A 16,286-nucleotide genomic window follows, 5' to 3' on the forward strand; every position below is an offset into this window, starting at 1 on the left:
AACTACTGATGCTAATATTTCTGTTGAAAAGCTCTTTGTCCTCATTACTGCTGTTGCCGAGATGAACAGCAGGCCCATTATCTACCAGTTGTGACTGAACGGTGACGATGGCTTCATTTCTAATATGTCAAAAAAAAAAACTTTGACCATATTTTTTAAGCCTGTTATCTCAAAATGTGTTATAACTGTGGCCATGTTAGCAGCTCTGTGAGGCTGCATTTTGTGGTGCTTTGAGCTAAACGCTAATGCCAACATGCTAACATGCTCATATTAATTAATTAATGCTGATGGTGTTTTAGCAGGTTGACGTTCCCCATCTTAATTTAGCATGCAAGTATTTGCTAGCATAGCTGAGACTGGTGGGAGTGCCATTAGCTTTGCTGGTGTTTGGTCTCAAACCAGAGTACTGGAAAAATGGACGCTTCAAAGTAGTGATGGCGCCAGAAGGAAACTGGGGATCACCAAAGTGACAACTCATTCTGTGGAGAACATTAATGAGAAGTTCATTGCATCCCATCCAATAGTTGATTAAGACAAATGTCTTATCACCAATGAACCAAAAATGTCAACCAGCTGGTGGATGTAGATCAAAAGTTAAAGGATCAACAAAGTCACTGCGGTTCATCCTCTGGAGACCTTGAATGGCTGTACCAAATTTCATGGTAACCAATCCCTTAGATGTCAATGATATTTCACTCAAAACAAAAAAAAAGTCAACCTCGTGGTGGCGCTAGAGGCAGATCATGTCAGAGGATCACATAACCCAGTAGAATTCATCCTAATATTTGCCAAGACGTGTCATTCTGGACCCAAGTAACCATCCTTAGAACCATCCCTAGAACAGAGCACCAGTCATACCTCAAATGATGGAAATATGATATTTTTGTTTCATGTATTCACTTTTTTTTTGTCTCCTCAATGGAGCAGAAGCTTCAATGGACGTTCAAGTCATATGCTTCACATGCGTCATGATTTATTCGCTAAGTCTAAGTTTCCATTGCACTTTTTGTTTTTACTGATGCACATACTTCCCCACCTCAGCCAAATGTAAAAACTGTTTGGTTTTTTTGCAATATTTCAACTTTTATTTCAGATTTCCAGCATTTCCCACTCAGGTTTTTTTTTTGTAATGCTCTAACTGAAAATGGATGGAGGTGCACTTTTTGAGGCACCCCGGAAGTGAACAGAACAGCTATTATACAGCAGAAAGGACGTAAACTATGACAATATATAATTCAATACAATGCAAAAAAAACTACACCACATGATCTCTTGAGGAAATTTGATGATTACGTAATGATCTTGAGATAACAGGCCTAAAAGAATATTAGCAGTCTTGGCCGATCTCAACTTCCGCAGGATTGAACGTGCAAATTGTGTTTTTCATTGATTTGGTACTGGTTCTGCTATGTCATGACTACAATGACTCTTTGAGAAACTGGCCTTTTGGTAGACTTTCGTAGCGCACATTGCACAACACAACACTGGATTACTTAAAGGACCATCTTATTTATTGCTAGTTGCCTTAGCATGTGAAGGAGATATGTACCAACTACCACTGTATGGACGACTGCAGTGATACTTGTATTATATCTAAAAGGTTTGTTGGCCAGTGGGACATTTTCTCCTAAGGTCAGTGTAGTCATTCATCCCAGCTTAAGCTATCTTAAAAAAAAATGACTTCAGAATCTACCAGCAACCCTGAAAGCCACTTATTCAATATCATATCAACAGAGGGACTGATTTGTCTTTGTCTTTGAAATAAAGGTTTTGCGCAGATTTGGGACAAAATGAATCAGCTTCTTGTCCATGTTGCACTTGCCGGGCACAAAGTTGAGTGTCCCTGAACTTCTTTAGAAATGTATATGTTTGGTAACGTCAGTTGCACTTCTCATCGTGTGGAAAAACAAGCTTACCCACTCGAAGTTGCGGTTTCTACCCACTTTGATTGTACATAGGTACTCTTATGTACACAAATCTCCACTTCAGCTTCAAACGCTACAAAGCTCTTAACTCTATTCTGGTAATTGATCTTTCATCGTAATTAAACTCTCGAATCTCGTTAAGACTTAAGCTTGCATGTGACTTATTGGCTAGGTGGGTAATACGGTAACACGGTTCCCCAGACCACCAAACTATGGGTGCTCATTGTGAGTCCATGTGCATTCAAAAGTGAAAATGTTCTATAGAGAACCAGTGTCCCTGTCCACCTCATGCTGAGCTCGTGTTCCACTAGCTTTCATTGCTAAATGGGTTGGGTTTTTTTACAGCTTCTTGCATCATTATTATTGAAAAGCTGAAACACATTACTGGAGTGTTAGCTACTGTAGTGGTTGGTAACATTTGAACATCTCATCCTTTTAACAAAGATAGAAGACCAGTTATTTAGTTAGCATTCAACTTCTGCTCCCTTAAGGCTTTGACAGCACTTCTGTGGAAGACTAATGCTAACAAACTACAGGACAGTGTTAGACACTCATTTAAGTAATAACATGGACAGAAATTTAATATTTCAGCTTGACAAAGACCGATGACAAAAAACTGGTCCGTAAGAAAATACCTTGTCTGGTCAAAGCCAGTGGAACAGGGACTCACTTCTAATGGTGGCAGAGCTTCGGGACCCTATATATGGTGGCTCATATATGGCGGCTTCAGAGAGATTTCAGAAAACAAATGAACAAAACTGAAAAAAAAAAATTGTAGTTCATAAAACATGACATCAGAAAGTAGTAGTATTTCAAAAAAAAAAAAACATAACACACAAAAGCATTTAAAAAAACAAAAAACAAAACACATTTTAGAAAACACGTCTTACAAAGTAAACAAGGTCACTCGCTCGTTTATTTTATTTTTTTTGTGCACCCCCACATGGGCAGCCAGACTGAATTCACAGCTTGTAATGTGGTTCCACTCGTTCTCCTGAAGCTTAGTGTATTATAAGATGTCTTGGTGAGATGTGGACTAGTTTGTCCACATTTTGTAACAATGCCTATAGCAGCCTGTTGCTGTAGCAGGGCGTCTTACCTGTGAGGCTCGCGCTGGGGAGGAAAACAAGCTCACCCTGGCCATGTGCAGAAAAACAATGAGTTGTATCCCACTTCATTAGCTTAATTAACTGTTGCTGTTTCAAGTGCAGTCAGAACATTGTGTTTAATATAAAGTTCTATTCGCTGCCATACTTGACTGTTCATTTATTCCCCTGCCATTGATCTTGAGAGCACTTATCAGCAATTTGATGGAAATGAATCAGACCATGTGAAAACAAGTTCAATCGGCATTATGGTTTCTCATGTGTCATGTTTTCTGAAATGTCGAAATGTTGTCGTGTTTTTCTGTAATGTTAATGGATAAAAATACGTTACACATACATTTTGTGTATGTGTAATGTATTTCTATCCATCAGTTTTCTATAACCACTTACCCTCTTGCAGGGTAAAGATGGGCCTGAACTGGCCCGTGGAGTCAAACCTAGGACAATAGTGCTAAGCACTGTAGCCGCTGTATTGCCCCTACGTGTTTTCCACATTTTGTGGACAATTGTAAAGTACCATAAAATTTCTGGGGTCATACATGTGTCGAGTAAAAACAAAATGTGAAGCTAAGGTCATGTAGACGATTCTTTCAGACCCAAAAAGCCCTTTGAAGAAGAAAAAAAAAAAAACCCATTATATATCAGAGTGACATTTGAAACATACTGGACGTGCTAAAGAATGTATTGTAACAATGTAAAGTATTTATAAGCTTTTAAAAAAAAAAATCTAATGATTTTTGTATATTAGTTTAGCCATTTATAGATCAACCAAGCTGCAATATGACTTGATTTGTACAAATACAGCAATTTGACTGGTTCTATCATATGACAGGCGTCTGGCGCTGCATTTAATGATGATAGGGTCTGTGAACATTGCTCATCTGAAAATTTTGATAACGTTTGTCCACGCACAAGCTTAATTCATACGCACTGTCACAGTATGCACATTTATAAAACATGTACCTTTTTTTTTTTGGAAGCTTGTTCCTATTTCATTAAATACGAAGCCTGTGGTTGAGATGTTCTGTATGCCCGTCGCTGTAAGCATTCATAAGTTACTACTGACATTAAAGAATGTTACGATGCATTTATCAGGGGATATTAAATATAGTAATGACAAACTAAGCATGCCTCTGATTTATAAACATTTAAAGTATATTTATCATAAAAAAAAAGTTAGTATATACACCAACTCTACAGTTTCCCCATCAGCTCTATGGAGACTTTTTTTTTTTTAGCTCAGTCTTTTGGTTTTGCAGCCCACAGAAAATTTGGCTGAATTAAATCTTTCAAATCCGAGCAGACACGTACGAGCTCATTTTGAGCAGAAAAAAAGCAGAAAATGTGTTTTAGCACAACATGAATTTTGCGTATTACCATCATATGCCAACCAGAATCTATGTGATCGTGTGTACAATGAAAATGAAATGATTTGGTTATGTGCTGTGTAACATGTTAGTCATATCAACTTCATACAGCCTTTATATGTCAGACGTACGTGGTTTTCAGGTTGTGGTATTTTGGGCCAAAAAACGGATGAATGCAGCTTTAAAGTCCCTGGTTTTCTTTACCAGCTTCTTACTGTGAGCGTGGGGCGGGGGGGCTACATAAAGTTACAACAGTTGCGGTATTTCACATGAGAGACTATGAACAGATACAATATATACAAAAATATACAAAAGAGAGTGAGACCCAAGTTGTAATAAAACAGAAGAAGGGGACCTCTTATGCTCATTTCCAGCTCTATATCTTCATTTTGTGATTCCACTGGAGTAGCTTTGCATGATTTGAGTTCACCCTCTGTCTGAAACAGGCCCGTCTCTTCAAGGCCCGCTTCCGTAGAAGCCCACTTTCTTCTGATTGGCCGGCCAAGTTCCGGAAGTCTAACGTTTCAAAGCAAACAGAGCAGAGATACCATATAAGGACAATCCGTGCCTGTCTGACATCATAGACAGACACGACGGTTGAAAAAACTGAAACGGAGCGTTCAGAGCAGTCTGCAGCCTGAGCTTTTGGCTCACAGGGATTACTTTTACATACGTTCAACTCATTATTTGGCAACTTTGGCAACGTTTAGTGTCAATATCCGACATTGTAACATTATATATATGACAGAAAATAAGGAAAAGCATAGTAGGTCCTCTTTAAGTAAAAGTACTATATAAATATTATCAGCTAAATGTACTGTGTAATGTGTGTAAATGGACAAAAAAAAAACGGCCCCTGTTGACTCAGGACCCAACGGTTCCAAACCTATGTGTCGTGCCCCTTCGAAAAGGTCACAAGAGGACTGTATGGCGTAATGAGATGATTAAAGGGCTAGCAGAGAAGGGAAAAAAAGTTCTGCTATTCAAATCGTTTTAGTGGAAATGAAACGTGGGGCCCAAAGCAGATGCAGTTTTTTTTGCAAAGGGTCACAGGCTAAAAAGATTGGGAGGCCAGTGGTTCAGCTTATCATGTGCTTTTTAATGTGAAATCTCAATCTGCAGAGTAACTAGTAGATATAGCAATCAGATAAATGTGCAGGAAAAAAACAAAGTACAATATTTCCCTGGAGGAAATACTCAAGTAACTTAAATACAGGTCGGATGTGACGCTGACATGCCCTTACAGTATGTTCTCTCATCATAATATTGATACGGTATGGTGTCCGTTGTGTGTTTTATGTATATTTTAAATAAACGTAAACGTATTTAGTTACTTTCCGACGCTGTTTGAGACCCTCTCGAACATATGGCCCTGAGACTGAGAGACTTGTCGGGTCCATGGCTAATGGAAGGCCCGCAAGCTTGATCCAAACCCACCACAAAGGCTGATCTAGTCAAGTCAACTTTGTTTCTATAGCCCAATATCACACACAGCCTCAATCCCTTCTTTATACAAGCTGGCGTTGAGTAAGAATACTTGACGCATTCTTGGACCATTTTATGGTGAAAGCATAGATATGACAGGCTTACTGTTTGTATAAAGAGGTGCGAGGAATCAGCATGGCTTACTTGGCAGGAGAGAAATGGGAGAAATGGAGCTGGGGACAAAAATTGTCCAATGTACGAAGAAGTCACCACTCTCGAAGCCAGTGAGAAGCGCAAAACGTTAAGCCCTGGGATGAAAGCTGACAAGGTGGGATGCTGCGTTGACACTGTGACACTGCGGAGCTTCTGACAGCCTCTCAGCGGCCCTAAACGTAGAACCGCAGAACGGCACAAGCAGGTGCTCATGAATATGTATCAACCTGAATACGCATGCCTTTGGAAATAGAACTGCTTTGTGGGCGAGCTGAACGCAGAAAGAGAGAAGCCGCTCATGCAGCCAAATCTGTTACAAAACGCAGCTCCGCAGTGACATTCCGGATCGTAATGATCATTATATGGTGCTTGAGGAAAGCTCTGCCCTTTCAGATTTTGGTATTTGTTTTTCTTTTTTTAAACAAATGGAAGTTTTGGCCAGATGGTGCCATCGAGGCTGGGTTTATTTTATGGAAATTAGTTTGGGGTCGTTTCAATAATCGCAATTATTAACGTTGATCTCATTCAAACCGCAGTATAAAATGAAAGGATAGGGCTCCAATCACCTGTGTTATTACAAAAACGTTGAGGCCCATGTTGTTGACAGGCCCTGAGTTAAAAATCTAGTTGTAAGTCCTTTTTTATATTGTGTATATATATTATCATACGTTTTATATTATGCTGACATGGTGTGTTTTACAAATAAAATTGTGCTCAGTCAAGTGACATAGGTATTTACACAATGCAGAGAGTGGGAGGAAAAGTGGGTCACTAAGGGCCCACAGCAAATCTTTGTCCTGGGCCCTACTAGTGGGTTAATCTAGCACTGGGAATCATTTAACACATTAGGATTCATCCCCTGGAAACTAGAGCCTAACCCATACCAGATTTGTCATGAAGAAATGAAAAATTCCCTTTTAACCCTTTTAGATCACATCCCCGGTCATGTTGCGCCCCCATCTAACAATGTATGCCAAAACAATTGCAATTGTATTCTTATATCAAGATCCAATCACATTTTCTTCCTGTGAAACAAAATATGAGGCGTGCTTCCACGAGCCTGAACCAACCAAATTCAGCCGAGCATGTCTTGACATCCACCCCAATCAGTTGTCAACTTTTATTGGAAATATGTACAGCTGAGGCCATAAGAAACATGATCAGTTGGTATGGGTATTTGGTCATAGTATGAGACGATTGGACATTTGGCCTGATGATTGGACTAGACATAAAGTTAGAAGTTATTACAATTCATCCTGAGGAAAACATAAATATCTGTACACATTTTCATGGCAATCCATCCAATAGTTGTCTACAGATTTCACTCAGACCTCAAATCTCAACCTCATGGCGCCAGAGGAAACGTCAGGGGCCATGAGAGCCAGCGGGATTCGTCCTTTGGTGACCATGAATGTCTGTGTAAAATGTCAATCAGAATCTTTGTTATACGGTAGTTGCTGGGATATTTCAGCCTGGACCAAAGTGGTGGACCGACCGACTGACTGACTGCCATCCCTACACCGCTAGCATGGCCAGTGCTCTCCGGTGGGCAATTATTTCATTATTTGATTCGGTAAGTTGTTGTGGACAAAAGTATTGGTCAAAAGACAGGGGGAAAAAAAGAGAAAAGAAATTGAGATCCTTTCTTGTGATTAGCGATTTTGTATCTTGTAATGGGAACTAATCATGAGGGAAAATACATCATATATCATATATATCATGTGCTAAAAGTCTCCATTTCTATGTCCTTAAGTGAGTGCGATGCCAAATTCCAAGTGACAACATTTCACTGCAACATGTCATGCTGCCAGCTGGGTTTGAATGATTTGTTTTGGCAGCAGCGTGAGTCCAGATCGATTTCATTTCAGCCTCTGTAACTTCAACCATAAGCCCGCTGTTGTTACTCATTTTTCTTGTAGTCAGCAAAATTCCATGAAAAGGCCAAAACAAACAATGTCTGAGTCCGTCTCTCAATTCTTTGTGACTTCCATAAAACCTTTCTGTGGCTCTCAGCACCCGGCACATTGGTTCCGACTGAAGATGTGCATCTTTAAAAACAGCTCGCAAATATGTTGTTTAGTTTCAAGGCTCAGTCATTTCCTTAAACAGCTGGCCAATTTTGTTTTTAGCAAATGTTACTGTTGGGGACTATTTTCAGCAGTGGATTAATCCACATTTGGTGCTCCAGAAAGCATTTGGGCAGCAGGACCTGGGATTGAATCCAAATAAACTACATTGTGCAGAACATGTTACCCAGTGCAACTGTGTGACTCATTGATTTGTTTTTGTTTGGACAACAATGGAGGCTCTGTGGCACAGAGGAATAAGCTTATGAGACATGAGGCCTTGAAAAGAAGGTGGATTGGTATTGTGTTCTCTTCTGTAGCCCTCCAGGGTTTGTTGTGCCCCCCCCCCTGCTGAATCTCTCACTCCTGCTTGCATTCATTAAGGAGTACCCTCAGGAGCAGAGCCTATTCCAGAACATACAAACTGAGCATTCATAGAATTAACTCTTGGATTAAGAAAGCCAGTTGAAACGGTCAAGGGGTTTATTTCAATTGGGGGATAGGGAGACATATCCTGTCCAATTTTATTAGATCCCATTTTTTGTCCTCCAGCTTTCACGAGTTGGTAAAAAACACAAGGCCACTTCACGAGCAAGAGCGAGTGGCTTTTCAGTCCGTTTTTGCCCTGGGTTTAACCTGTCAGGCTACACACAGGCCCTCTGATTGGTGGAGCCAAACAAAGCTTGGGAAGACTCTCAAGGGTCGTTACGACCTGCAAAGTGAGGCTCGCTAGCCTGTCTACTTGTGCCACGAGAAGCATAACAATGCTGCACACACCTACCCGCCCGGCTAACTGGCCAGGTTCAGCTCGTGAGCTTGGATTATTACTTAGTTTCAAAGTAAAGAGACAGTGTTAGCAGCAGCAGCTAACGTTAGCTGGTTAATTCAGAGTGAGCTCGGCTGCATTTTATAAGGAGAAAGACGCACAACTCTGAAAACGAATGAATACTATTAAATCTATGTTTTCATGAAAGTAAGAATTTGCATAATTTCAAATTGAGTTTCTTAAATCATTTCACAAATGATTGTTCCGTTTTCGTATTGTACACAATTTATTCACGTGATTCACAATGAAGTATTTCTTTATTTAATAGCACTACATTAATATGTTACTGTAGTAAAAACACGGGGGGGGGGGGGGGGGGCGTTTAATCTGTGTCTTGATTTACAGCGACAATGTGTGATTATAATCATAAAGAGAAGAGAGAGAGAGATCGATCTATAACTGTCAGACCTTTATCAGTGAGATTAAATGTGATTTTGGTGAGTGCGTGGTACAATTTCAAAATAACTGATAATTATGTGTAACTGTGATAATTTACATTGGCCAGATTGTTTTGGTCAAAGAAGCCTTCACAGCCTTCGCTGAGCCGCAGGGAGGATTTCACCCTGAAGACTCGAGTCACATGTTGATTTAGTGTCGGGTCAGGTGATCTTTCAAATTTTACTCAAGTCCTTTTTCTCTTTTTTTTTCTCTTTTCTCCCTCTCACGGGTTCTTTTGGTTGCTACGGTTCCAAAGTCCCCGCCATTGTTTTAGTTGTGGTCAAAAATGGACAAAACTCAGCGCCAAAAGCACTGACATCAACTGAAATGCATTCATTCATCCATTCAAACCTTTATTTAAGTCCTGAAAAGCAGCTTCCCCATATTATGTGTTTGCACTTAGCATTAGCCAATCATTTGAACAGGTCGCATAATGATTTTAGGACCAATTTAACAAGGAAGTGATACCTGATGGTAAGTTTCCATTTAAGGCTTTACGAATAAATGCTTGTCACGTCTTACCGTTAAGAGATTAAGCCCACCCAACCTTTTCGTACAAAATGTAATGATAAATGGAGTAACTGTCACCGGTGGAGTGATAGGGGTTTAACAGTGGAGGCAGAGGCGCGTCTATAGATAGTATCACCGTAATCCAGGACGGACAAGAAGGAAAATGAGCTGTTTTTCTGCACAAATATCCAACTTTTGTGTGTCAATGTGAAATCTAAACGGACGTTTTTTGATCCAGCCAGATTATCGGGATATTCGCACACTGAGACCCTCTCAATGCTGTGTCTATTCCGAGTAGTAGTAGTATGCAAGCTAGTGTCCACAATATCTCTGGCTCTAGAGAATAACATATATTTAGTCTTGTTTGCATTAGGACTAATTTCACATTTAAAAAGTGCATCTTGATCTCAATTTATTGGAAACGCTTGCTGCATGGATTTCGCCATGAGATGAAAGTAGACCTGGCACAAAAAACCCTCAAAATACTGAACCAGGGTTGAAAAAAAAAACACAATTTCAAAGTGTTCCCAGAGTCAGACTCGAATGAATTAGTATTAAATGTAAAAGCATAATGCAAAAGGATTTATGATACACTCTGAGCATTACAGAATAATGTTCACTGTATAGTGTACCTGTAGAATGTAGAACACAAAAATTAAACCAATGAGCAGTTCATTTCAAACCTGACTAAATCTAGTAAACCGACACTAAAAACAAACTAAAGCTAGGGTTTACGCTGAAAACAAAGCAGAAGACGTTTCTGTCCTGCTCCGTCTTTAGCTTGGCTCCATGCTAGCTGCAATTTGAATAAATTGTCCGTTGGGACGGTTTGTGATTTTCCATAGATAGATAGAAAAGGGAGGAGAAGGATGCGACTGGAAAGAGGAGGAGGCCAGTCCCATATTTAGGAGACACAAAGATATCAAATCGCATGCAGTTTAACAGTAGATTTAACAACACGCACGTTAGATTACAGTCATTTTTCTTAAAAGCGTCAGCACGCCCATATTGCAATTCAAATCATTGTTTTTTTCCAGTGGTACACAGTCAGGAACACTTTTTTTGTTTTATCTGCTGACATTTTGAGATACAGACCTTACTGTTTTATTAGAACTACTTTCTACCAAACAACTAGTCCCTATGAAAGCTGTCGACGCGGCGTTCTTGGGATTATCCAGAGTAAAAGGGACACAAGGATAAGTTAAGGCTTTATTTGGCCAGTTGCATGTGTTTCAAACACATACACAAAGAAAAATACGACTAAATCTGGGCCCTTTTAACTAAACTGAGGTCAACAAAACAATAATCCAACAGAAGTCTGAATTTAACAAACCTGACCTAACAAATGACACAAAAAGAGGGGTACATATACCTAAAACTACAACAACAGTAACTGTAAATACTGAAAATACTAAGACTAATATCCACATGCTGCCATTCTTTAGCACAGGAAGTTGGCTTCTTCCACTTCCTGTTTTCAGCACAAAAGGCTGCCTCAACCTTCAGCTCATCTTTTGGGCAGACGACTCAGGAGCAGCAGCAGCAGCATGTGGAGAAACAAAGACAACCAGGTCAACTATATTAACACATTTCAGACCACTCTGATAAACCTATGACAATTAACTGTTAACGCTCAACTTGGAAACATAATGTCGTACTGTAAACCGGAACAAAAATAAACGTGCTCAACCAAAAATTGTGTTTAGTGATAATTATATACTGAAGTGAATAGTAAAATACCAACACTGTAAGGCAGATGGATGCAGAAATCTCAAAAACCAACACCATCTACACCAGAGGTGAGCGCCAAAATGTATTGTTGTAATTTGGCAAACAATTAAATTTTAAACACAGATTTGTGTGTGGGATTTTCAATGGCAATTTAGTTATTGAAGCCCAGTATACGCTGAGATAGACTGGATGGAAACTGGGTGGGAACTGTTGCTGTTATTTCCACCAATAGGATCAAACTTCCAGGGCGCGCCTTGCTTGTTTGAATCAGTGCTGCTCTGGGTCAGCAGCTGCTCTGGATTCGTTTCTTCCTCTGGTTCAATCCAGTCTGCCGATGAGTTCATGCGCCGCCCGGAAACACTGATATACACTGCCAGTGGATAAGCACGGTATGAACTGAACTGTCAGAAAGACTGAAGGACGTTGTCGTGGGAATTTTAGGAAAAACAGAAGACTGGCAACAAGGAAGCAGTTCTTGTGGTTTATTCACGTTTGCAGACGGACGGCCCCTGCCCGGCTGACCGTACTGCATCTCAGAGTGGTCTGCTTTTATACAGCATGTACAGCAAAGAATGTGAACACTAGTAAGACATACGTCACTCTCTTTGACAGTCATCACCTTGTAAGGATCAAGGCCACAATAAATGATGATTACAGACAGCTGAAAAATGCACCACTGAGAACACGTCGAGAAGTCTATGGTCCCTTGCTAGGGTCAAAGGGCACCACAGCAAATACCTGTGACCTAAAATAAACTCTTCAGGGTGTAGAAGGGATGTGTTGTATTTTCCCACTACAGACGTACGGCGCAAAGTTAAACAAAACAATTCTGGAGAGGCCAGAATTAGCCGTTACACATGCTTTTGATTAATGTGCTCAATAAAAGCATTTGTGGTGTCATAGTGTGAAGAGTGGACGGTCTGTTCTCCTTTTTATGTTTATTTTGGGAGCTGTTTCCTCCCATGTTAATGTTGGTTAAAAAAAAAGTGCTAAATTGTAAAATGAAAAGACCATGGAATGCTGGTTGCTCTTACAACATGTGAAGGCATTACTTGGTTTACAGCTAAACTTCCCTGATTGGTAAAGGCCTCACAAATACTTCATAACTAAGGCAATTCACTGTATGGGTCCACACAATTCTACGCCATAACAATGAAGCCTAAATGTAAAAAGGAAATTGGAAAAAGATCTTGGTTTTCTTCCATTTTCTTTACACCTTTTTATATGACTGCTGTTGATCTTGGGAGGAAGCTTCTTTGATGGCTGTCCTTCAGTTGACTATCTCGCCTTTTTATTGAAATGATTTTAGGGGAATATGTCCAATCCAATCTATCCAGAATAACTGGCACAACCAGCATGACAAATGTGAGCCCTTAATAAAAAATAGCTTGTAATAAAACATGTAAAATCCCCTTATTACTGGAAAATATAACAACTGCTAGTGTAGCCCAGAATTTACGGTGCTACAATAAGTATAAGTGCATCTTTTATTATTGTAGTATATTTTGTTTGATACTAAAATTGGATAAGAATATACTTTTTTATCCTATTTTTGCGGCACATTTGTTTCGTCGAAGTTTAGTCTGTTTCTGTGCGAGCTGCACGCCGAACGATTTGCATTTCTGCTCGACTGGACGGGACTGTATGTGTAGTTTACAAGGAGTCAGGGAAGGCAGCATGACACGCTGCACGTTGAGTCCGCCCCTCGCTCCTCCTCCCTCCGGCCTCGGCTCAACTTCCTGCCTGCCCCCTAAACTTCACTGTACACAGCACCAGCGGGAGAGTGTTCGCTCTATCGGCCCCTCACACCTGATGAACGCGAAGCCGTAAGTGTTGTTATCCTTATAAAGCCACGCGTGACCAATAAAGCTTGCGCCGTTGTCCGGCTAGCTTAATGATGACAGGCCTGCCTCTTCCTACAAACACGGCGGCGCTCTGTGTCCCCTCTCGCGCCTACGCCAGCTCTGCGTTAGATTACTGTACTATAATGAGATCCGTGTCTACCCTTATGGGTTTGTTGTCCGTTGTGGCCGGGGGTATTAGCGTCAACTAGTGCGGTCCTAACGTTGAGTGTCCGCCTCAAAACTAGCATAGCATATAACGTAAGGTCGTTAATACCAGACTGAAGTTATATGTGGAAGCTGGACTGTGTGTGTGTGTGTGTGTGTGTGTGTGTGTGCGCGTGTGTGCGCGCGCGCTAGACTGTATTCTGAAGTGTCCTTGAATTACAAATGAGCGCGCTGACCGCAGTTCGCGTGACACGGCGAACAAACCGAGTGAATAATACCGCCGTCGCAGTCTGTGGCACGTGCGAGGCGTAGTATGTTTAAGTTAGTGTTAATGCGAGTTTACTGCGCGAGCTGTCAAACGGAGGGAGGAGGGGCCTCTTCTGTCTCCGAGCAGCCCGCAGCGGGTCAGAAGCTCAGACCAAAACGTTCGGCTACTCTTAACAAATGGACGGAATTGTGAGACATCATGGCGCATTGTTTGCATCATTTTCCTCTGTTATAGCAGCTACATGAGGTCACAAAAAGTAGCCCGTATCATGCGTGTTGTTGTGTGTTTGTTAAAACTAAAGACAAAGAGAGACAAAGTGGTATAGTGACAGAGAGAAGGGGGGGGGGGGGGGGGGGTAAAAGTAATAAATTAGTGCTAATTGGTACTAAGCTAACCGAGGCGCATTTAAATGAATGTTTTTAAACATTTGAACCATATGTTCCAAAAGAGAAAATGAGCTCGTAACCCTAACCCAGTACATTTAGTTGGCTGATAAAGTGCTACTTCTATTACTAGTGAATAAACAAAAATACATTGATAAAGGGAAAAACAACTGCAGTACAAAGAGAGGTTTTAAAATGTTCTTCGTTAGCTTCCACCGAAGACTCGGGGCTATAAATGTTACTAAGTTCAAGAGTCTGAGGCAAAACGAGGGCTGAAGGAATGTTGTGGTGGGCACAAATGAGTCATTCAGGAAAATGGCCCATGTGCGTTTTATCCCCCCCCCCCCCCCCCTAAGAAATGGTGTGGTGCCTCCTTGTGCTCCTGCAGTGCCAGGACTCCTCCCTCCAATACATTTTACTGCAGACTCTTGACTTACATTTGTCAGTTATGTTCTACCAAGGTGTCCCACCTCCCCCCACCCCCAGCTGCATCTCCTGAGGGCACACTGCACAACCCTGCACAACCCTGCACTGGCCTTAATGCAGCTGACGGAATTCCAGGAATTTTTCTATTGCCTTGTTCTTGAAAATGCACATAACAAGACGGGGGCCTGAATGATCTTAATTTTTTTTCCCCAAATGTATGAAATAGAACACTATTTATTTGTGTCCACTACAGCCAGCGGACAAAAAAAAACCAAAAAAAAAAACCAAACAAGTTTTTGTTGTTGCCATGTCAGTGAGGTGTTGATTCAACTCTATGCCTTAGGCCAGTGGAGTAATGAACAGTGCAGCAGCAAAGACTAGAAAAAAAAGGTGAGGAGCGATTGCATGACCATGTCATCTCATACAAACCACGGATTTGTAAAATTCCTACTAAATCATTTCTACTAAAAGAAAACAACTTTCTTTTTATCTATCGTATGTCTCTCGTCCTTGATCAGGTACTGAAGTCATTTAGAATCGCACTTCCAGAGATGGCGAAGGGACTCGCAAGAGACAGACTTTTTATAAAAAAGAATGGCCAAAATCGAAGCAGCGGAAGCTGAGATATCCTGACTTTTAGTCCCTGGAATGGGACAAGCTTCAAAAACACTTAATCCTACATGTCCCATGAAGCAACCGGTGTCATCTTTTTGTGAAACCCTGCCTTCGTAAATGCCCCATGTCTTCTCAAACGTCACGCTCCCGGTTTGTAACGCAGGGCTATCTGTTAATAAAAGCAGAGTTCCCCATTTAACATTAAGGGCCTGCTGATTTTAGAGTCTTGACTGCCGTTCTTCTTCACAGGCCCGGGACTGGTCATGACTCAGCAGGAGCAGCAGGAGTTCATGGAGAGCCTGGAGGCAGCCCTCTCTTGGATGCGGGCCGTCCAGGAGAGGCTGAAGGCCAATGACAACACCCAGGGGCCCCGTGATGCTCTGGAGGCCCGACTCAAGGAGACAGAGGTGGGATACCTCACTTAGATTATGATAAGTGAGGCATTATGATATGGTTTATATGTCTCTTTTATTTTTGTTGATGCCTCGACCTTTTAATGCAGATCTTCAATGCACGTTCTCCAAAAAGGTCTCAAAAACAGATTCTGAAATGTGACTTTTTCATTCATAAGATAATGATACTTTAATGACCTTCTTTGGGGGAATATCGGTTGACTATCGCCGAAAACACAATACAAATAAAATTATATTTATACTTCAGATGGACTAAGGTGCTGCTCCTTGTTCCCCCACTGAATGTGTAGAAAATCCATCATTCGGAGCACGAGGGTCGCGTGAAGATGGACATGGTGCTGGTGGCAGCCGAGGGCCTTCTGCAGAGCGGAGACGAAGAGCTGCGGAACCACACCCACGCCAAACTCCGAGACCTGAAGAGCCTGTGGGAGGAGACCTGCACCTACATCACCCACTGCCACAGGTACTGGAGACAAGGGGTTTGTGCATGGTTGTAGACTAATCGTTCAAAGGTGGCATAACTTTGGTTGTTGTTGAACATGGGTTTGTTTGAGCAATCATTCCC

The 16,286-nt window shown here is 41.2% G+C and overlaps 1 protein-coding gene across 1 annotated transcript in view; it reads left to right on the top strand.

The window, feature by feature from the left end:
• Nucleotides 1–13,374: 13,374 nt before the first annotated feature.
• The window catches only part of syne3 (spectrin repeat containing, nuclear envelope family member 3), a 37,214-nt gene continuing 34,302 nt past the window's right edge, over nt 13,375–16,286 (top strand). The window contains exons 1-3 of the mRNA XM_070920608.1: nt 13,375–13,433; nt 15,558–15,715; nt 16,012–16,184. Of these exons, the coding sequence (XP_070776709.1) occupies nt 15,572–15,715; nt 16,012–16,184 (317 nt within the window). The 5' untranslated portion in view covers nt 13,375–13,433; nt 15,558–15,571. The remainder of the gene's footprint in view (nt 13,434–15,557; nt 15,716–16,011; nt 16,185–16,286) is intronic.

The sequence above is a fragment of the Enoplosus armatus genome, chromosome 15 (assembly GCF_043641665.1).
Source record: "Enoplosus armatus isolate fEnoArm2 chromosome 15, fEnoArm2.hap1, whole genome shotgun sequence".
Lineage (NCBI taxonomy): Eukaryota > Metazoa > Chordata > Actinopteri > Centrarchiformes > Enoplosidae > Enoplosus > Enoplosus armatus.